Source organism: Pelodiscus sinensis, chromosome 2 (assembly GCF_049634645.1).
Source record: "Pelodiscus sinensis isolate JC-2024 chromosome 2, ASM4963464v1, whole genome shotgun sequence".
Lineage (NCBI taxonomy): Eukaryota > Metazoa > Chordata > Testudines > Trionychidae > Pelodiscus > Pelodiscus sinensis.
The window spans coordinates 87,623,077-87,645,813 of NC_134712.1; the positions used below are offsets into that span (position 1 = coordinate 87,623,077).

Consider the following 22,737-nt stretch of genomic DNA (forward strand, 5'->3'; position numbering starts at 1 on the left):
ACCCATAGTCTCCTATAGACAACCACCTAACCTCAAGATGATTCTTACCAACAACCACAGGACATACCACACTAATACCAACCCTGGTACCTTCCCTTACAACAAACCCCGTTGCCAGCTTTGTCCACTGTGGCCAGACAGCCTGCCTCCATATCATCCATCTTATTTGCCTCTCTGAAGCACAGGGCAGAGAAGGAGCAATAATATCAGCATAGTCTATGCTGGCTCATCTGATCCTGAGAAGCTGAAACACAGATATGTGGATAGAGAGCAGCTAAGTCAATAAGCTGGCCTCGAGGCTGCGGCTGGCACCTATGTTGATTCGAACACACACAGTCCCAGGAAGAGGAATTTCCCACTGAGAAAACAATGTCCAGTACTTCAAAATTTAATCACCTCAAATCTCTCTTACAAGTGTAAATTAAGTTCACAACTCCCTTGTAAGAACTGGTCTCACAGCAGACAGACCAGCATCAATTGGCAATTAAGATAAGAAAGAGAAATACGTGACCCCATGATTATAAAAGATGGGCCCAGCACACACTCACTTGGAGTGTCATTCTACCCTCTACCTGCTGGTCGGGTTAGGTGTTTGACCTCCCGAGGTTCTATGGGGACGCCCACCTCGTATTTTCGTCTTTCCTAGGAATTGAGGGACCGGCCCTGGCCTGACATGCTGGAGTCGAGAGGCACAGAAGGGGGTAAAAATGGTACCTGGATGTGGTCCTCTGTCTTAAGTGTACACATAGAAAGAGTAAGCTGTTACTTGGTACCATTATTTCTATTTTTCTATCTTTATCTTCTTTGTAACCATTTTTAAGATCTATATTTTGCTAATAGTTAAGAAATAGAGCAATAGCCATTGTAACCATATGATTTATAAGCTTCCTCAATAAACCTGTAACTGTTTAAGCTTTAACCTGACTCCTTCAGTTGCTGTAACAGAACCAAGCACAATTTAAAAGAACTTCAGCCGGTCTAAAGGGACAGTTATAGGAAGAGCTTGGGCGTTTGGATCTGTGTCACTCCCAGGTGACAGGACCCACTGGGGCATCTTTCAGTCTTTCCTCAAGGCTGCCCGCTGCGAAGGAATTATGAAATTCTAGCAGCTGAAATCTAAGATGTAATAAGCTCTTCCTATATAACGGGGCGTCTGTTGGCCTGCTGGCCACCCTCTGCGATGGGACCCCGGTCCTAGCAGTAAAGGCACGGACGTTAAACCTTTTCTCGGAAACATACACACACACACTGCCCTGACCGTCGGCTGACATCCACATATTCATTCTGCTGATACCATTATTGGACCTAACCAAGTGAGTTATAAGATCAAGAACACATATTCCTGCGCATCCAGAAATATAATCTATGCTATCATGTGCCAAAAGTGTCCATCTGCTATGTACATTGGACAAACATCTCAGACACTTTGCCAAAGGATTAATGCCCACAAAACAGATATCGGACAAGATCAGAAAGAAAAAACAGTTTCTTGCCATTTTAACCAGAAAGGACACTCTCTCAATGACTTAACCACCTGCATTCTGCTACAAAGACCTTTTACATCTGCACTTGAAAAGGAATCCTCTGAACTGTCATTCATGTTAAAATTCGACAAATTCATGTCAAGCCAAAAAGGAATGAACAAACACTTGAACTATCTTACCCATTATCAAGATAGCTTCCCCATTTATCACCTCTAATACCATTAACTCACAAACATCCCACTCTCCCCACCTCTAATATCATCAATTCACAGACACTTACCTTCCTTCCTCCCCCCCCCTGCATCCCCCTCCTGTTCTGAAATGTGATTTGTCCTTTTCATATGTGTTCATTTTTTTTTAATTGTATCCTTTGGTATATATGGTTGTGACAATTTTCTTCCACTATTTGATCTGAGGAAGTGGGTCTGGCCCACGAAAGCTCATCATCTAATAAACCATCTTGTTGGTCTTTAAAGTGCTACATTGTCCTGCATTTTGCTTTTCATCTCAGTTTTCCTCTGCTGCTAGGATCCCCTCGGTCGCTTTCCCTTTAACTAATCCCCTTCTAAGAACTCTTTTCACATGCCCTCCTCCTCGCCTCTCCCTCCCCCCGGAAAGAATCCGGGAACTTAAAATGGCATTTGCCAACATAACATTGTTTACTCTGCTTGCCTATTCTACCCCTTCCTCCACTCCCTGCCTGTCTTGTCTATTTAGCATGTAAACTCTTCGAGGGCAGGGACCACTCTGTTTGTAGCACATTTCCCAATAGGAATATTAAGCCAGATAGCTGTTCCAGCCCCCACCAGTTCTCTCACTGACACAAGCAGGGGACTGCTCCAGCACCACAGGTGGCCCACCCCAGACAGGACCCTGACTGCAGTGGGCATGGACACCCCATAAGTAGGTACTGCTGCAACTGGCTGTTGCAGCCCCTGCCTGCAGCAGGAGGAATGCTCCAGCCCAGTGGTGGGAGGAGGGAAAGGGAGAGGGGCTGGAGGCACTTCAGCTGGGCTGGGTCCATCCCCCTCCAACAGCCACCCCTTTAATCTGTTAACTGGTTAACCAATTAAACATAATTTTACATCCCAGCTGCGTCTAGATTGGCATGATTTTCCGGAAATGCTTTTAACGGAAAAGTTTTCTGTTAAAAGCATTTGCGGAACAGAGCATCTAGATTGGCACGGACACTTTTCCGCAAAAGCACTTTTTGCAGAAGAGTCCGTGCCAATCTAGATGCGCTTTTCTGCAAAAAAGCCCCGATCGCCATTTTCACGATCGAGGCTTTTTTGCGGAAAACAAATCTCAGCTGTCTACACTGGCCCTTTTGCGCAAAAGCTTTGCGCAAAAGGGACTTTTGCCTGAACGGGAGCAGCATAGTATTTCCGCAAGAAGCACTGATTTCTTACAGTAGGAAGCCAGTGCTTTTGCGGAAATTCAAACAGCCAGTGTAGAGAACTGGCTAGTTTTTCCGGAAAAGCAGCTGATTTTCTGGAAAAACTGGCCAGTCTAGACACAGCCCCCTAGTTGCTAGCACAATGGGCCCCCGTTTTTGAACACTACTGATTAATAACAAATTATAGCAACCAATTAAAACCAACATCTTTAGGAAAACAAACACAAATACAAAATAAAATAGAAGTTTGAGTAAATCAAAGTGGCCTGCTTGCTCATTTAAATCATGGTTAAAGTTAGTCCATCTTGCTTGCTCAAAAACATTTATGTATTTTTAAAGTTAGTCCATCTTGCTTGCTCAAAAACATTTATGTATTTTACACTGTGTTTATAACTACCATTTTACCTATCACTGTAACAATGGTCGTAATAGTCACTGGCTTACTTTTCCCCAGGTACAAATTTTATCATGCAAGCCAGTTTACAGAATGACCAAATTTTCTAAGATTAAAATAAACTTAAATAGATACTTCTCAAAGAAATCATGAGTAACAAATCTAGAGACCAAACTACATTTTCATTATATATTTAATCACACTGATTAAAAGATATTTACTTACACGGGCTGACATCTCTGTATCTATTTCGATTTCTGTTTTCTGGATATTTTGCAACTCTATGAGGATAGTCATTGGATTTATTCCGAATTTCCTGAAAATTAAAAAAAAAAGTTGAACTAGGGGGCTGTGCTCCAGCTCTCTACGCTTGCCAACTCCCTCTCTCTGCTGCAGCCAGATCATGCTGCAGCAGGAAGGAGGCTGCCACCAGCCCTTTCTGCAGCCAAATGGGGACTGTACTGCGGGGAATCTGCCCCAAGAGCAGGGCCGGGGACTGGATGCTGTTGCCAAATGGAGGCTGGTTCCCAATGAGGGTCTTGTTGGCCAGGCTTCATTTTAAATAAAGTAAAATATTATATCCAACACAAGAAGGTTTTAACATTGTCTTCATTTATGGCAGAGATGGCCCCCAACCCAAAAAACGTTCCCCACTAACCTACAGAAAAATCAGTTGGAGACCACACAAGAAGCAAAAAAAGCCCCTCTTAAAAACCCCAATCCTCAAACGTGACCCCCCAACTGCAACACCTCACTCCCCTGGTGCACCAGCCCCATGGGGAGGGACTGAGGTTCAAGGCCTCAGGTCATATTAACTCTTCTGGGATTCAAGGGTTAGTGGATTTGGTGGGTCTCTAGGCTTTGGGGTGGGGCCAAAAGTGAGGGGTGTGACGGGGGCACAGAATCTGGGCAGGAGGTAGGGTGTAGGAGGGGCTGAGGGTGAGTGGTCTGGGTGGGAGGTAGGGTGTCTGGCCAGGAGAGAGGGTGCAGGAGCAAAGAAGGGTGCAGGGTGTCAGAAGCAGGGGAGGAGGCAGGAGCAGGCTGAGGCGTAGTGTCTCAGCCACACGGGGTAGGAGGAGGTGAGTGGGCTGGGGGTGTGGGGCAGGAGCAGGGTGTCTGGGCAGGTGGGAGGGGGCAGGAGTGGGCTGGGAGTGCAGGGTCTTGGTGGACGTAGTGGGTGAGGGAACTATGGGGGGGTGCTTGACAGAGGGGGCAAGTGAAGGGGCTGGGGATGTGAGGCAGGAGCAGGGTGGGGGCAGGGTGTCTGGTCAGGACCGAGGAGCAGGAGTGGGCTGGGGGTACAGGGTCTGGGCATGAGGGGGTTGTGGATACTTGTCTTGGGCCCTATGCTAGCCCCAGACTTGGTTCCCCACTGCTCCCATTAGCCAGAATCTGGTCAATGGAGCGCTGGGAAAGTCTCCAGGCAGTGTGCCAGCACACTTCTGTTCCCTCAACCCAGGAGCACTTCTTCCCCATGCAGCAAGGCTCAGGGCTTTCTCTCCAACCCCCACTGGGAAGCCAGCGCTGGTGCTCCAACTGCACAGGGAAGGAAGTAGGGCGGGACTGCAGCACCAGGCAAAGGGGGCCCAGGTCACTCAGGTCAATGCTGCTGGACACCTCCTTGCCCACCTTGTAGAAGCACCGCTCACTGCTGCAAGCCCCACTCATGGCTGGATGGGAGGGAGCCAGGCTGGGCTTGGGTCTCACCAGGATGGCTCAGTGCTGGGCTCGGGACATAGTCACACAGGGCGCAGCAGTGGATGGGGTGGCCAGTGGCTGGGGACGTGGGGTGCCTCGCACTTCTCCTGAGCCTACTGGCCCAGCAGCCCATGAGCACCAAGAACAGTGGTGCAAGCAAGCGGCCTTAGAGCAAGTCATAGCATCCCAGGGCATGGGAGCCTGCCTCCGTTCCTGGTACAAGTGGGCTGCGCCCTGGGCCTCACACCAGCCAAAGCAGTCCCTGAGCCAGGGGACAGGTTGCCCAAAAGGCTGTAGCCAGAACTGAGCAAGTAGGACCCTTGGAAAGCAGAATCTGCCCACGAACAGTATGGCAGGGAATCCATTTAAGCGGAACGTGTAAATGCAGATGACATTCTGCCATCCCTTGGGAAAAAATGAGCACATATCTAGAGAGAATAAACTCCAGTCATTCTGAATAAAATTCTGCAAAGCAAAAAAAAAAAAAAATGTATTTAAAAATAATTTTAATATAGTTCTTCAAGGTTGACTTTTGCTCCAGGACTTCGTTTCTGCCTAGCATTTAACTTAACTATTTAATATGGGTTGAACCCCTCTGGTTCAGCACTCTTGGGGCCACCTGACTAGTCCCGAACCTGGCAATGTATCTGGCCAGTGATGGTCAACTGAGGGGCTAGTATTGACAGAGCTAGGATGAGGGCCCTTGGATGCAGTTATGGGGCTGTGCTCTTCAGCCACCCTGCCTCTTTCCTCCAAGCACCCCAATCAGTCCCCACTCTCCCCTCCAGAGCCTGAACACTGCAAATGAGCTGTTTGCATTGCTCCAGAAACTCTGGTAGGGCAGGGGAGGAGTTACTGAGCATGGACCCCCCAGCTTTTTTCTGAGTGCGCTCCAACCCTGGACTACTCTCTGAGAACAGTTACCCAGCCAGTTATGCACCCACCTTATAGTAGCCCCATCTAAGTTGTATTTGCCTAGTTTATCGATAAGAAATGCAGAATTTTAAAATTGTGTGTAGATTTTTTTTTCATCTTTTTGGCATACAATTCTCCAAGGAGTAACTTTTTGTAGGATTCCCTTTGATTTTTAGAGAACTTAAGAGCTCTTAATGGAGCCACATTAGCCTCTTAATATTTTTCCAATCTTTCCTTCTCTCCTGGGTAGTCTACTATTACACCTTTAATACAGGGATTGGAAAACTATGGACCAGATCCATCCCCTGGCTTGCTTTGATCTGGCCTGTGGTGAGGGTCAGGGCTTTTCCTTGCAGCAGGGCAAGTTGGTGCTAATGCTCCAGCCCCACACTGAGTCTCCAAGTGCTGGCTCCCTACTGCGGGGGAAAACAGCAGAGAGTAAGTGCTGAAGCTCCTGTGTGGCTGGCTCTGGCTGGTGGGGGGGGGGGGGGGGGGAGAGGAAGTGGTTCTGCCTGCTCCTGTTGCCCCTTTTCCCCCGAGCTGAGGGGAACAGCAGCATAGGGAATTTCTCTTCCTGCACTTGCTTGCAGGCTACATTCCCATCACTTCCACTAGCCAGGAATGGTGGCCAATGGGAGCAGCAGGGGACAGTGTCTACAACCAAAGAGGGGCTGCACCAGGTAAGCACCCCAATCTCCTGTCCCCAATCTCCTTCTCAGACACCCAACCTCTGTTCACTCCTGCCCCCTACCTCTGGCCCAGACCCAGTACTCCCTCTCCACTCCACTTCCTGTCAGCCCCCTCCTGTACACTGACCCCATCGTTTTTGGCCCCATTCCTGGAGCCAAATGGGGGAGGGTTGACAAATTTACCAACCCAGTCCTAGAGGGAAACCCAGCCCCCAGAAGAATTAACCCTGCCCCTAGTGTGGCTCCCCAACTGATTTTTCTGTGGGTCAGTGACTCCTGACCCAAAAACAGTTCCCCCACTTTAATCTCTAAATGCCAGCTCTCCTGACACGTTTTCCTTTAGGTGTTCTTACCGAAAATTGTATCTACCAGTTCTGTTTTGTTGAAGTCTGCTTTTATGAAATCTGTTGTCCTTGTTCTACTACTCCTTCCTCCCTCTGCTTAGGAATTACCAGTTTTATCACCCAAATTGCCTTCTAGCTTCAGATTCACAAGCAATCCCTCTGTTGATCAGAATCAGGTCTAAAATGTCTGCCTCCTCTGCTTATATGTCCCTCCACCCTCTGAAACAAGCATTCTCTCCCTGTGGCCAAGATGTATTAGAGGCTGTATTTGTTCTCTTCCCCAGGTGAAAAGATGGCTAGAGTACCATTCGCAGAAATTGTCTGAGATAAATACAGGCAGTCCCCGGGTTACGTACAAGATAGGGACTGTAGGTTTGTTCTTAAGTTGAATTTGTATGTAAGTCGGAACTGGTGTCCAGATTCAGCCGCTGCTGAAACTGACCAGCGGCTGACTACAGGAAGCCTGAGGCAGAGTTGCTCTGCCCTGGGCTTCTTGGAATCAGCCGCTGATCAGTTTCAACAGCAGCTGAATTTGGACACTTGGGAAAGAGCAGCTGGGGCGCTGCCGGGTAGGTCCCCGCAGCGCCGCTCCTCAGCTGCTCTACCCCAGGCGTCGTCGGCGAGAAAAGCCTGGTCTGCTGGGGTGTCCCGCCGCTCCCATCCTCCGGGGCAAGAAAAGCCCCATTCGTAACTGCGGAATAAGTCGGATCCGTGTAACTCGGGGACTGCCTGTAATTGTTTTTAAATTTTGAAGTAGCATCTTGTCCATCTTTTCTCCATACCAGTGCTGCTGCTACTTCTGACAAGGTCCTACATAACTCAAAATACATTCTTCCTGTATTTTCCCTCCAGCAAAGCAATTGCCATGGTCCTGACTATTCTTTGCCTTGACTATTGTAATCGCCTCATGGGCTTCCTTCACTCTATCTACCTTCTGCACATCCTCATTTCAAATGAGCCCTTCTCCCCTGCTCCTTCTGAAAACAGGCATAATCAGAAATGATTTCTGTGGAACTGCAACCTAAAATGAATCTGGATCCTATTACATGTGAATAGGATCTTCACTTTTATTGAAGTATCAATACATATAAACAAATTTAGCATTTATGCATTAGTGATATTATGGGAAACTATACATCACTTTTTTTTAAAAAAGTATCTTAAAGATGTGTGCATTTAAAATTGCACACACAACTTAATGATAATTTTGGAACAGCTCAATCTACTAGAAATACCAAAGTTAAAACAAAAATATCCAGAGGAAACCTTTTATTTATCAAGTAATAAAATACAAATGTATTACTTTAATCCCTTCTCTCAGTATGTATGTTTATATACTAACCTCTCTGACATACCACAGAGGTTAAACTAACAGAACACAATTACAAGGACCCAAAAACTGTTGGAGGTGAGTTGAGCTCAACGAAATCACACCAATATCACAGATGCTCCCTCCTTAGAACTTGGCTCCACAACTGTGAAGGGCACAATCAGTGCAGGTGTAATAAGAGGCATCATCTTCCAGCAACTCCACAAATGTTAATCAGGTAGTCATCACTGCATGGACCAAGTAGCAGCACAAAACAATCTTCTAGGAAAATTAGGAATGCAAGAGTAACAGTTTAAAAAACTTTAAATGGTTACCTGATAATCATGATCTTATCCATTCCCATAACGGGTTACACACTGATTCGCAGCCCTGCTCCCAGGGAACTGGCTGCCAGCCAGCACTGAAGGCTCTGTATCAGACCCTGCAGCGCAGGGTGGCAGCCAGCTCCCTGGGAGCGGGGCCAGAAGCTGGGTGCTGGTAAGCTGGCTCCCAGTGTGCCGGTCTTGCTCCCGGGAAGCTGGCTGTTGCCTCTCGCTGTGGGCTCTGCAGTATAAAGCTTATACTGCAGAGTCCTCAGCACAGCTGGCTCCTCGGAGTGGGGCCGGCAGCTAGGTGCAAGCTCCTGGCACGCACTGGCTTCTGGCCCCAATGCAAGCTCTGCCGTATAATAAGCTTTACATTGCAGAGCCCACAGTGTGTAACTGCCACTTTTTTTTTGTAATGGTTACATTACCGTTTTTTAATATATCTAATAGAAATTCCTGAACTATTCCTAGAGATCCATGGTATTTCTCAACACCAACAAGCCCATGCAATTGCAGGGCTCACTCTACAAGGGAGGAAATCCCACCTTCTTTCATCCATGAATTTCTCCTTGGGAATTCCCTGAGCATTATAGTCTCCCTTGCCCTCAATATCCACTACCCAACAATATGGGGTGGGAGGGCAGAAAGAAAATACTTTACTTTAATCATTGAGGACTTAAATATGTGCTAATTTCATGTGAACTCACACCAATACAAATACTTGCATAAATAGTTTCTGCGACACAGAAGCAATAATCTCCTTGGTTTATATTTTATTTAATAAGACTTCAGAAATATTACATCTAAAACATATTAAGCACAGATAAATGAAAAATTGCTCATAAGAGATAAGTGAAAACACTCCACAGCATAAACCTAGAATGGCAGAATTTGGAGGTATCTATTCTCATTAAAGTTACATAATATAGCTAAATTTAAAACAGAAAATCTGTAACTGAAAAGCCTTACAGAATTTGTTTACATTTTCATGTGAGTTTACTATAACAGATGTATTTTCATAAAATTAAAATGGTTTAAGCCAGGTAATTTACACATTATGGACATACACTATGCAATATTCTGCATACATTTTGCTAGTAACAGTAAACAATATTGATTACAGAACTGGTACACTTGCCATCTGTAAAGTTTTGCTTAGTTTATCATCTGCTCTGTTTAACTCAAGCCTTGGAATTATTTCACTGTTAGATATTGTGCCTAACCTGCATATATATTTAAAATATAGTGTTTCAGGGTAAAGTATGTTGAAATTTTAGTTCAACAGAATGAAAGCACAGCACAATGTAACAGAAAGGCAACAGGTCTGCTATCTATTCCCAACTTTCCAGAGAATTGTATGTAGCCTTAGGCAAGTCACATTCACTTAATGCTGAATATTTCTGATTTGTAAGAGGGGCCTAACATCCAATAGATCTGTGAGTTGTTGGGCACACTAGGTTAGCAATGTTTGCATAGCTGAATTAAGGTTTTATAAAACAAAGGATATGAGCACAAATTATTAGCAAAGATGGGTCACCTGGATCAGAGCAACTATGCCCTAGGGCACAGGTTCCCAAACTGGGGGGCCTGAAGAAATTCCAGGGGTGTGTGCGAGGCGACCCAGCCCCCCACCCCCATCAAGTTTTTGGGTTTTTTTGCGCTCAAGTTTTGCAGCTATTTGGGGGGGTTGAGGGTTTTTCAAAAAACAAAAAGGGGGGCATGGTGCCAAAAAAGTTTGGGAACCACTGCCCTAGGGCATTAAAGGCAGTTATGCAAATTCTAGTAACAGGATAACCTGTGAAGTACTTCCACTGAGGATGCCATTAAACCTTTATAAGCAATCAATGCTGCAAACCAGGGCATGGGGAACTTTTTCTGGGTTGGGGGCCACTCATCCACAGAAGTTAAATAATAAGCTAGATAATTTCATGGAGGTTAGGTCCATAAAAGGCTATTAGCCAGGGGATAAAATGGTGTCCTTGGCCTCTGTTTGTCAGAGGCTGGAGAGGGATGGCAGGAGACAAATCGCTTGATCATTGTCTTCAGTCCATCCTCTCTGGGGCACCTGTTGCTGGCCACTGTTAGCAGACAGGATACTGGGCTGGATGGACTTTTGGTCTGACCCAGTACAGCCATTTTTAGGTTCTAAGTCAGTTGGGGGGCTACACACAAGTGAAAAGCAATAACAAAAACCCACCCCTCACTTAAGTGGTCCCAGAGGCTATATCCACACTATCACCTTCTTCACAAGCTAGAGTTATTAGAAAATAATGGGCGTGTTATTTTTAAACAGGCTTGGTAGTGTGGATGCTCGCCTTTCGAAACAACTCCCCAGTGCAGACGTGCCCTAAGTAAGACAGACAAAGCCACTTCCCACATTCCCCGCACACACCAGAGCTCGGGGAAGAGGGCAGTAGACTATGGTAGGGCGGTGCTGGGTTCCCCAAAGCTGGGGGAGCTCTGAGCCTCGGGTGCCGGATGTAGGCACACGGGGGCCAGAGGTTTCCCCACCTCTGCTGTCAATCAAGGAACATGAATGCCGCAGCACCAGTCTCCACCAAGACCACCGCGACGCCGAGAGCATTTCATAGCTACTGCTCACTAGACCCGCAGAGCGAAACCCAGGACGTAGGGGGCGAGCCGCGCGCGAAGGGCACGAGGCGCCCGGCAGAGCAGCGTGACAACCACTCGTAGGCGCGGCGCTAGGCAGAGTCCAGGAGGCCAGTCGAGGAAGTGAAAAGGGAGAAAGACGAAAAATTAACTAAAACGCGCGTGCGCACGTTAAAGCGCCTCGGGCTGCTGGCGCATGCGCACTACAACCAGCACGCTCCTCATACTCCGCGCCTACCCCCCCCGCATTTGACGCATGCGTGCTCCTGCCAGTCCCAAGTGCCTCTTCTTTACTGAACATGCGTATTAGAGGGGCAAGTCTCCCCTTCTTCTGCCGGCCCTTCTCGGTGCATGCGCAGACAGCGCTCCAGGAGGCAGCGGGTGCTAGCGCTGCTGCGCGCACCTGAAATCAAACTGTGGCCCAACGACTTCCGCTTCCCAGTACGGGACAAGAGCCGCGCGTGCCGGCCGGAGCCGACTGCCCCGTCCTCCCCTCCTGCTCCTCCTCCCCTCCCGATCCAGGGAGCCCCGCGTTCACTCACAAGGTAGCGAGCCTGCCAGTCGTTAACGGTGTCGATATCCTGGAACTCCTGCTCTATAGGGGGTGCCATGGCGGCGGCCGGAGCGAGGATGACCGCTGAAGTCCGGCAGGCTCATAACCTCCCGCTCCCTCCGCCCGGAGCACGAACGGCGGCGAGCGCAAGCCCCAGCCCGCCGCGCGCTCCGGCTTTCCTGCCTTACAGTCGGCGGCTCGCTCGTCCGCCGCCGTCAGGCGCATGCGCACTCCCAACCAACCACTAGCCTCCGCCTATCTGGGGCGCTCGAAACTCCGCCCCAGGGAAAGCACCTGGACTGACGTAACGGTCCGTTCTGGGGGGACGGCGGGGGAGCGCACAGGTGGGGAGAGGGCGGGGTGAGTGGGCAATAACGGCCCGGATGCTGTGGCGCGAGGTCAGCCTCGCCCCTCTGCGTTCCGCCTGTGCCTCGCGTGCGGGCTCGGAGTCTTGTGACGTATGACTGGCTGACAAACCCCCGGCGGCGAAGTGTGCAACGTGCCAAGCGACCGGCGCGCGCGTCTCCTTCACTCTGCCCTGCGGGCACCCTGCTCCGGCCCCCACGTGTGCCTGCTGCGGCTGCTACCTTTGCAAACGGGGCGCGTGCCCCGGGGAGCACAGCGAGGGAGTGCTCGAAGTTGAGACACTCTTTGCTGCGGCTGGGTTGGGCTTGAGCTCCTCTGACCAGGAGCAGCATGCACCTGCCCTGCATGCAAACCCTGAGCCTAGTCTGCAGAAATGCACCACTCCTGGTTACTTTACGGCTTCTTTCTGCCATCTGGTGCTGTCTTCACTTACCCATCTGCACCTGCAGGTCGTTGTCATAGCTCACCTCTGCACTGTGATAAGATAATGCTTGTACTGAGGTACTGGTACCACCTTCAGAAATCAGCACTGAAATGGGACAATATCTCAAAATGCCCTTGCACATCTTTCCTTAGATCACACTTGATGAGGGGAGAGGGAATGGGTGTCAGACGTTTAAAGAAAGGTGGGACTCCCAGATCTCCTCATGTAATCACAGCTCTACCATTTTGCTCCAACTAATCCCTTCATTCAGTATCCAGTTCCACATAATATAGCTGGAGCATATGCAGATAATTTCCAGTGGCAATGATCAGCTCCAGGAGACTAGAGTTAAGGTTATGTTAGTGTATCCCTTCACTCTGACTGTGTCTGCATTGGCATGATCTTGCGCCAAAGCGGCCGCTTTTGCACAAAAACATGCTGCCTGTCTACACTGGTGGGGAGTTCTTGCGTAAGAACACTGATGTTCTAATGTGTGAAATCAGTGCTTCTTGCGCAAAGAACTCTGATGCTCCTGCTCAGGAATAAGCCCTCTTGCGCAACTGTTCTTGCGCAAGAGGCCAGTGTAGACAGGCAACATGAATTTCTTGCGCAAGAAAGCTCGATGGCTAAAATGGCCATTGGAGCTTTCTTGCTCAAGAGAGCATCTACACTGGCACGGATGCTTTTGTGCAAAAGCACATCTCTTGCGCAAAGGTACATGCCAGTGTAGACGTTGTCTTGTGCAAATACTTTAACGCAAGAACTCTTGCGTTAAAGAGTATTTTCACAAGATCATGCCAATGTAGACATAGCCTCTGTGTTTCCTGCTTTTCAGAATTTGAAGTTCCATTACCTTCGTAAGCTATTATGGAAGGGCACAAAATAGAAGAGGCCACTCTTTACTCAGCCTTATCTAATTTGCATGTTAGTAGATTCCCAGTTTTTTGTTGAGCAGAAAGAAAAAAAAATTGTTTGTGGGAGATATGGTTAATTTAGGCAGATATATCTTAACTGGCCCTCACACTTTGTTTCTGCCTCTCTCACCCCCCCTCCCCTCCCCCACACACACTATATTAATGTTGTTGTTTTCCAATGGTGATCAAGATCATGCTTCAAATTTTTGTGAAGAGTAAGGCTGATGAAAGGGCAGGGATACAAAACACTGACATGGTCTATTTTACCATATATAAACATTTATTTCCACCATATTGGTCTGTAGAAGGTGTAAACTCGTATGGAGACTGTATCGGTGAATATAACGGTGGGATGTATATGGTATAACATAGTATCATAGCTGGGTTGGTGGGTCCACAAGTCAAGGATGGCCACAAGGCAGTCAGTAGTCAGCAGAGATCTGAGTACTCTATAGACTAGAGCCAGGCAATAGGCAAAGTCAGGGTCAGAGTCAGGTTGGAATCAGAGACAAGAGATAGTTACCAGGATGGAATCATGAGGCATAAGAAAGGGTCATGGACTGGAGATCAGAACAAGGTTTCACAACCAACTTCTAGCAACACCATCCAGGTGTTTCACGAGGCATAAGGGATCAGTCAGCAAAGGCTTTCCTTGTCAACCGATCCCCATCTTGACTGCCAATTTGTGCCTACAAACAGCTGAGCTGGCACAACGTGGTGGCCACTTTTATTCTAATGAAGCAGGGGATATTTAAATCCCCGCTTCATTGACTATGTCGGTATGTCTAATTTACATGCTTCTGTCAGCAGAGGCATATAGTCTAGACATACCCCTTGTCTGTGTCTAGACTGGCCAGTTTTTCTGGAAAATCAGCCGCTTTTCCAGAAAAACTTGCCAGCTGTCTACACTGGCCGCTTGAATTTCCGCAAAAGCACTGACTTCCTACAGTCTGAAATCAGTGCTTCTTGCGGAAATACTATGCTGCTCCTGTTCGGGCAAATGTCCCTTTTGCGCAAAACTGTTGCGCAAAAGGGCCAGTGTAGACAGCTGAGATTTGTTTTCCGCAAAAAAGCCCCGATTGCGAAAATAGCGATTGGGGCTTTTTTGCGGAAAAGCGCATCTAGATTAGCATGGACACTTTTCCACAAAAAGTGCTTTTGCGGAAAAGCGTCCGTGGCCAATCTAGACGCACTTTTCTGCAAAAAAGCCCCGATCGCCATTTTCGCAATCGGGGCTTTTTTGCGGAAAACAAATCTCAGCTGTCTACACTGGCCCTTTTGCGCAAAAGTTTTGTGCAAAAGGGACTTTTGCCCGAACAGGAGCAGCATAGTATTTCCGCAAGAAGCACTGATTTCAGACAGTAGGAAGTCAGTGCTTTTGCGGAAATTCAAGTGGCCAGTGTAGACAGCTGGCAAGTTTTTCTGGAAAAGCGGCTGATTTTCCGGAAAAACTGGCCAGTCTAGACACAGCCCTAGAGTCTAGGCCAGGACAGGCAAATATTTTGGCTTGAGGGCTGCATCTGGGTATGAAAATTGTGTTTCAGGGTGACGTGGGCCAGAGTACTCATGGGGGTGTGGCACAGGAAGGAGCACCAGCAGTGAAAGTAACTTAATATTTCTTACAGGTACTGTCCTCTTGGGTCCCTGCCAACTCTTTAAATAGCTCCCTGCTGGCTGTTGCCTCAGCTTAGCCAGTTCTTGCTGGAGCTTTGCACCAGGGCACACCCACTTGCTTTCACCTCTGAGGGACACTGTAAGGAATGTTATCGAAATGGATGGTGGGGGACTCATGGAGAGTGGCACAGAAGAGAGCTCTACAGGGGCCTTGTCAGAAATGGCACCGCCACAGGCAGAGGTATCTTAGCTGACACCCGTGTGGCCCCTGGGCAGTTTTGATGCTCTTGCGGGTATGGCTGTAGGAGACCAGGAGGGGATCAGACACGTTGCCACTTAGGGGGGCTATTGTGTAGGAGCGAGGTTCATTCTTATCCAGGAAACAGTGTGGTGCAGTTGCATCCGCGCCGTCTGGCTCTGCATGCCTGAAGATGGTGCTTATTAAAAAACAGTCAGGGCTGGGAAATGCCACGAGGCTAAAGCAGGGCAAGTTCCTGACTCCAATTCCAGGGAGGAGGTCAAGGAACAGATAAAGTCTGATGGGTCAAATATGACCTGCAAGCCATAGTTTGCCCACCCCTGGTCTAGACTTACGGATCTTTACAGTCTACTCAGCAATCTCCAGCACTCCTCCCCGTCGGATTCCCTGCACATGAAAACATTATCATTCTAGTTTTTTCCTGCTCTCTTGCATCCTCTGCTGTTGTAAACACATATTACAGGCAATAGCTATGGCCTGGTCTACACTGAGAGTTCAGATAAAATTTAGCTGCATTTAGGTCGATTTTCTAACAATGAGTCCACACGACCAAGTATGTTCCATCGATTTTAAAGGCTGTTAAAGTAAATTTCTGTACTTCAGCTTTCATGAGGAGTAACTGCTACATTCAACCTTGCCTGGTCAACTTTGTGGTAGTACAAATGTAGCACTTTGAAAGTCAATATTCTTGGCCTCCGGGAAGACAGTGCCTCGCAGTGACTGCTCTGGTTATGACTTTCAACTCTACTGCTTCAGTCGTTCTTGCTGCTCTTCTCTGAACCTTCTCTAATTTATTCACATCTTTCCTGAAATGTGCTGCCCAGAACTGGACACAATACTCCAATTGAGGCCATATATACCACTGTAGGAAGAAAACTGTACTTGAGGTTTGAGCCTATAGGCCTTATATACATACTACTGTAGGTATATATTCTATATATGGCACAGAATACAGCAGAAGAATTACTTCTTGTGTCTTACTCACAACACTTCTGTTAATGCATCCCAGAATCAGGTTTGCTTTTATTTGCAACAGTGTCACACTGTTGACTCATATTTAGTTTGTGGTCCACTATATCCCTTAGATCCTTTTCTGCAGAACTCCTTCCTAGACGGTCACATCCCATTTTCTGTGTGTAATATTGATTGTTCCTTCCTAAGTGGAATACTTTGCATTTGTCCTTATTAAATTTCATCCTGTTTACTTCAGACCATTTCTCCAGTTTGTCCAGATAATTTTGAATTATAATTCTGTCCTACAAAGCCTTTGCAACCCCTTCCAGCTTGGTATCCTCAGCAAACTATGTAAGCGTACTCTCTATACCATCGTCTAAATTATTGATGAGGATATTGAACAGAACCAGCCCCAAAACTGATCCCTGCACAACCCCAATTGTTATGCCCTTCCAGCATGACTGTACCATTGAGAACTACACTGTGAGAAGGGAAATCCAACCAGTTATGTGTCCACTTTACAGCAGCCCCATCTAGGTTGTAATTTATTGATAAGAAGGTCATGTAAGACTACAGTAATTCCTCATTTAACACTATAGATACGTTTCAGAGAATGATCGTGTTAAGTGAAAACGTTATGTGGAGTCAATTTTCCCATTGAAAATAATGGAAAAGATGGGGGTTGTGTTTCAAGTGGTGGTGTCTGTTGGGATTGGGACATAAGGTTGCGGGAGAAAAGGGACTGGATTACAGCAGGAAGGGGAGGTGTTTGGCTCTGGGGAAAGGAAGGAGAGGGGGATTGGGCTGGGAGTATGCCCCTGTGACGGATCTGCCGGGACCCGCACTGCGTCCGGCGAGGAGGGAGGGTCACCGGGGAATGGCGCAGTGAGCGGCAAACCCTCCGCTGTTTTGCAGGGAGGCGGGGGAAGCCCTGCGCAGCTACCAGTGACGGGCCAGCTGAGGAAACCCAGCTGCTGGCCTACAAGCGGGAGTGGAGGAGAGGGAGCAATGTGACCGGCAAAGGGGAATCAGCGGGGAACAGTGCAACGAGCGGCAAACCCTCCACCGCTTTGCAGGGAGGCAGAGGAAGCCCCGCGCAGCCACTGGCAACAGGCCTGCTGGGGAAATCATGTTATTCCGGGGACGGTCGTGTAATTCAAAAAATGTTCCCTAAAAAAAAAATCATGCTATTGCAAAAATGTATTAAGCGGGCACATGTTAAATGAAGAATTATTGTATATCAAATGCTTTACTAAGTCTAGGTATTTCACATCTACCGTTTCCCCCTTATCTTATTAAAGAAAGCTATCAGATTTGGTTTGCCATGATTTGTTCTTTATAAATCCATGCTAGCTGTTATGTACCACCTTATTTTCCAGATCTTTACAGATGGATTCCTTAATTATTTGCTCCATTAGCTTTTTTGACACAGAAATTAGGCTGCCTGGTCTGTAGTTTCCTGGGTTGCCCTTATTTCCATTTTTATAGAGGGGCACAATATTTTCCCTTAGACAGTCCTGTGGAATCTCTCCCATCTTTGATGACTTTTCAAAGAGAATAGCTAATGGCTAAGATATCTCCTCAATCCACTCCTTGAGCACTAAGATGCATTTCATTTGACCCTGGTGTCTTGAAGACATCTAACTTTTCTAAGTAATTTTTAACTTGTTATTTTAACCTCTGAACCTACCCCATTTTCACTAGCATTCACTGTGTTAGGCATCAACCTTCTTGGTGAAAACCAAAATAAAGAAGTTATTAAGCACCTCGGACATTCCATGTTTTCTGTTATTGTTTCTCCATCTTCACGGAGCAATGGGCCTACCCTGTCTTTGAGCTTCCTCTTGCTTCTAATATATTTGTAGAATGTTTTCTTGTTACCTATTATGTCTCTAGCTGGATTGGGCTCATTTTGTGTCTTCCCCTTACTAATTTTGCCCCTTCATACTTGTGTTTTTGTTTATAGTCATCCTTTGTCAGAGTTTCCACTTTTTATATGACTTTTTATTTTTTAAAGCCTTTGAGGTCTCCTGGTTAATCCAGGTTGGTCTCTTGCCATACTTCCTATCTTTTCTACAAATTGGAATAGTGTACTCTTGCGCCCTTAATAACATCCATGTCGAGGGGTCACCCACCCCTCAATGGTCTAGAAATCCCCAACATCTGGGTTAGGGCTCCCTTTTCACAAGACCAACCTCAGTTTATCACTAATGTCCCTCTTTTAGGGTATATGCAGTCTTACGGCTCTTTCCCAAACAGTAGCCCTTTCTATTAGGTAATATACGGTTCTCCAGGCACAACCTCAAAGGGCATTTCCCTCTACAGTGGTATATAAGGCCCTATAGGCCCAATCCCCAAAGTATAGTTTTCTTCCTACAGGGATATATATGGCCTTTCCACCCTAGTCACCAACACACTCCCTTCTCTCAGGGTGTAGGCAGCCTTCCGGCCTAGTTCAGAGGTGAGCTTCCCCAAAAATCTAAGGAGCTGGATTATGGTGGGGTGGGGAGGTAGGGGGACCCAGCCTCTCCCACTCCATTGGGTCCCAGCCCAGGATTCTATTGGCAGCAGCTAGCTCTGCTACCTGCTCGGTGGGGATGCCTGCCAGAACACACCGAGCTCCCAAAGGACACTCCTCCACCCTGGGCTACTTCCTGCCACCATCAATGCACTGCATCATCCTGGGCGAACTGCCCAGTAGGTCAGTCTCAGTCCGACAGCCTCGCTGACTAGTGTCGCTGTGGCAGCTGGTGCTGCTCCTGGGGCGGCTGCACTAGCTAGTGCTGCTCCTGGGACAGCTGTTCAGGAGCTCCAGACCGAGCTCCTTCCCCTCTGGTGGTCAGCCCCAACTGAATGGCTCCCTGGGCTTTTATCCCCAGCTTCCCTCCTGCGCAAGCCCAGCAGGGTCGTGGGGATAGGGCCTGCACAGCCAGCTGGGACAGGGGAACTCCCTGTGCTTCAGTGTGGCCTGTCACAGTCCATTGCCAGCTGTCTTAAATTGTTTTTCCTCTTAGTCTTGCTTCCCATGGGACCTTACCTATCAGCTTCCTGAGTTTACTAAAGTCTGCCTTCTTGAAATCCATTGACTTTATTTTGAACTCTATGACTATGTCTAGACTGCAAGACTCTTTCGAAAAAGCGCGTCTAGACTACAATATGCGGATCGGAAAATCGATCCGCTTTTTCGAAAAAGAGCATCCTGACTGCTGGATGCTCTTTCGAAATTAAAAGCCACCCGGAACTGCTTCTGCCAGGGCATGGGGGCAGCATTTCCTTCCGGGTGCTGCTGCCTGCCCTTTGTAGAGACGCGTGGTTAAAGGGACGTCCCTGAACACCCGTTGCTCTGCTTCTGCAGCTGCTTTTGCTGTCCCTCTAGGAGGTAAGCAAGGCATTGCAGTGCTGGTTTGGAGTGCTCAGCTTCCTGGGACACCCCAGCAGGTTTTTTGTTTGGAGGTTTTTCTGTTTTAGACCCGTTTTTTTGGCATGGAGCCAGAGCTGCCCCTGGGAAGGCGATGGCCCCAAGCCATCATACTGCAAGTGTTGCTGTATCTGCATGACACAGTCATGAGGCTACTTCCCCATCTGGACCCAGACCAGAGGTACGAAGGGATCGTCCGTCATTCAGCCCCACTGCCCTTGCCTCCAAACTTCTTTGTGGACAGGTGTTTTTGGAGGCTTGACACCAGCTCTGACTGGTGGGACCAGCTCGTTATGGAGCTCTGGGATGACCAAGAGTGGCTACGCAACTTCCGGATGTGAAAGACCACTTTCCAGGAGCTGTGTTCCTGGCTCGCCCCGGCTCTGCAACGGCAAGACACCCACCTGCGGCCCGCTATCCCCGTGGAAAAGAGGGTCGCTATTGCCCTCCGGAAGCTGGCCACCCCCGACAGCTACCGCTCCGTGGGACACCAATTTGGAGTGGGCAGGTCTACTGTTGGATACATCCTGATGGAGGTAAGTCATTGTCTGGGGACAGTCACAGTTTGGGGTGGGGGGAAGGGAGACTGTCAGGAAGGGCAAAGTGGAGTGGGAGTGGGAGGGAGCTCCTCCACTCACCCTGAATTGTTGGGGGGGGGGGGTTCTGAGGAGGGGATTCCCGGGGTGTTTGAGAGGGAAGATGGGTGGTGGGTTCTCCTCCTAAGAGATAAGGCACCCCTTCTAACATTTTGTTGTCTGTCTCTTTCTGCAGGTGGTGAGGGCCATCAATTCAGAGCTGCTGAACAGGCTCGTCTGTCTACCAGATCTGGACAGCGTCATGGCTGGCTTTGCTGCCCTTGGCTTCCCGAATTGTGGAGGAGCGCTCTATGGGACACACATTCCAATCCGTGCACCGCCCCATCGAGCAGCCCAATTCATTAACAGAAATGACTATTTTTCTATGGTCCTCCAGGCCCCGGTCGACCATCGTGGCCAGTTTTCTGACTTTTGTGTTGGGTGGTCAGGGCGGGCACATGATGCCCGCATCTTCAGGAACTCGTACCTCTACCGGAGGCTTCAGGCAGGAACATTTTTCCCGCATCACGACTTTGCGGTTGGGGATGTGCACATGCCAGTGTGCATAGTGGCTGATGCCGCCTACCCCCTGATGCCGTGGCTGATGAAGCCCTACACCGGCCACCTGGATGCGAGCAAGGAGCAGTTTAATGCTCACCTTAACCGTGCTCGCAACCAGGTGGAATGTGCGTTCGGACGTTTAAAAGGGAGATTCCAGTGCTTGCTCACACGCCTAGACATGGGGGAGCGCAACATCCCTGAGGTGGTGGCCGCGTGTTGCGTTCTCCATAACAATGGTGGAGAGGAAAGGGGAGGCCTTCCTACCAGGGTGGGTTACAGGTGCTGATGGTCAGGAGAGGCACTTTGCCCAGCCACGGACAGCTGCTATCCGCCAGGCTTACTGGTCTGCTGTTTGCATACAGGAGGCCCTACGGGAGCAATTCTCAATTGGAGGCCACTGACTCTACTGAGGGGCTTCTGCCTGGGTACTGGGCCCTGGCCCAATAGAAGCTTCCCTCCACAACCCATCTCCTGACCCTGTTTGGAGAAATAATAAACACCAGGGTTTGTCTCAAAAGAATAAGTTCTGTTTTATTTTTTTAAATATCACTCACTGGAAAATAGTATAGCTGTTGCAAACATAAAAAAGCTTTTGTTCATTTTTTATGTAGAAAATATACTTTCATGCCAAACTATGTACAATAAACATTTTGTTTAACACTTTCCTTGTCATTTAACTGGGGTGATGGGGGTGCTTGAAACCTGGAGGGGGGAAGGGGACTTGAAACCTGGAAGGGGGAAGGGGACTTGAAACCTGGAGGGGGGAAGGGGATCAGGTTGCACGGTGCTTTCCTGATCTCAGTCTCCTGCTTGGGCCTCGTGTTCGGGGTCCACCATGGCCATGGGATCGGGTGGTGCACCTGTCGGTTGGCTGGATAACAGCGGGTAGGTGCTCTTGGGACTGGGAGGCCTGGGGGAGAGGAGGGCCAGGGGGAGAGAGGGGCTGGGGAACTGGGGGGACTGGGGGAGAGGGAGGTCCAAGGGGGGAAAGGGCTGCTGTTGTGGAAGGGGGGTTTGGTGGGGCGGGGTCATGGGGCGCTGGAGGAGCAGGACCAGGCACAGGAGCAGGCAAGCCGCAGACCTCCCTGAGAGTGGCACACAGGGACGTGTGCTGCTGGACCAGCTCCTCCATCAGCCGGTCATGCCACCGATCCTCTGCCTCCGCCCTCTCTCGCAGGATGGTGTTGAGCTCCTGCACGGCCTTCACATGCTGCCTCAGGATGGCCGCATACACATGCCTGTGTCTGCGGCTCCCATGTCCCCGAGATGGAGGTGGGGCTGGGGTGCTGCGGCCCTCTTGCACGGCTGGTCCGGCTGTGGAGGAAAAGAGGAAGACACAATCAGTCATAAAAAAACTGGACTATATAGCACTTAAAATACTAACAGGATGGTTTATTAGGGGATGAGCTTTCATGGCCCAGACCCACTTCCTCAGATCAGAGTAACACGGCTACATTTCTATCACAATCAGTCATGTGTGCAACAGCTGTCCAAAAGGGCATGCCCTCTCCTTGAGACAGGGGAATCAGACATTCTGAAGGTAACACCGTGTGTGACCTGGGCATCAGCCTGACCATGACAGGTTTCCCTTGTGCATCACCCACTGTGCACCCACCTACCCCCCCCCTCCCGGGTGTTACACAACCTCACTGCACTCACCTGCTGCTTCATCTCCGGTGTCAGATGACACCTGGGAGGCCTCTGGGGTCTGTGTGACTGGCTACAGGGTGAGGGTCACTGTCTCCTCACTGTCCTCCTCTGGCACCATGTCCCCGTCTCCAGACTGCTTCAGGTCCTGCTCTGGCGTGTCCACCACAGGGTCCCCCAAGCCTGACTGCATGAGACACTGTGGTGTGTGTGTTTCACCACCACCCAGGATCTGGTCCAGCTCAGAATAATAGGGGCAGGAGTGGGGGGGGGGCTGCCCCAGAACG

The 22,737-nt window shown here is 48.8% G+C and overlaps 1 protein-coding gene across 4 annotated transcripts in view; it reads right to left on the minus strand.

The window, feature by feature from the left end:
• Positions 1-11,944, minus strand: part of PTPN2 (protein tyrosine phosphatase non-receptor type 2) — a 74,424-nt gene extending 62,480 nt beyond the window's left edge. For 2 of the 4 annotated variants that reach the window (XM_006117499.4, XM_075921005.1), the window contains exons 1-2: positions 11,708-11,944; positions 3,500-3,590 (exon numbers count right to left, since the gene is read on the minus strand). In XM_006117499.4, the coding sequence (XP_006117561.2) occupies positions 3,500-3,590; positions 11,708-11,776 (160 nt within the window). In that variant the 5' untranslated portion in view covers positions 11,777-11,944. The remainder of the gene's footprint in view (positions 1-3,499; positions 3,591-11,707) is intronic. The other 2 variants (XM_006117500.4, XM_075921006.1) reach the window with 2 other exon arrangements.
• Between the last annotated feature and the right edge of the window lie 10,793 nt (positions 11,945-22,737).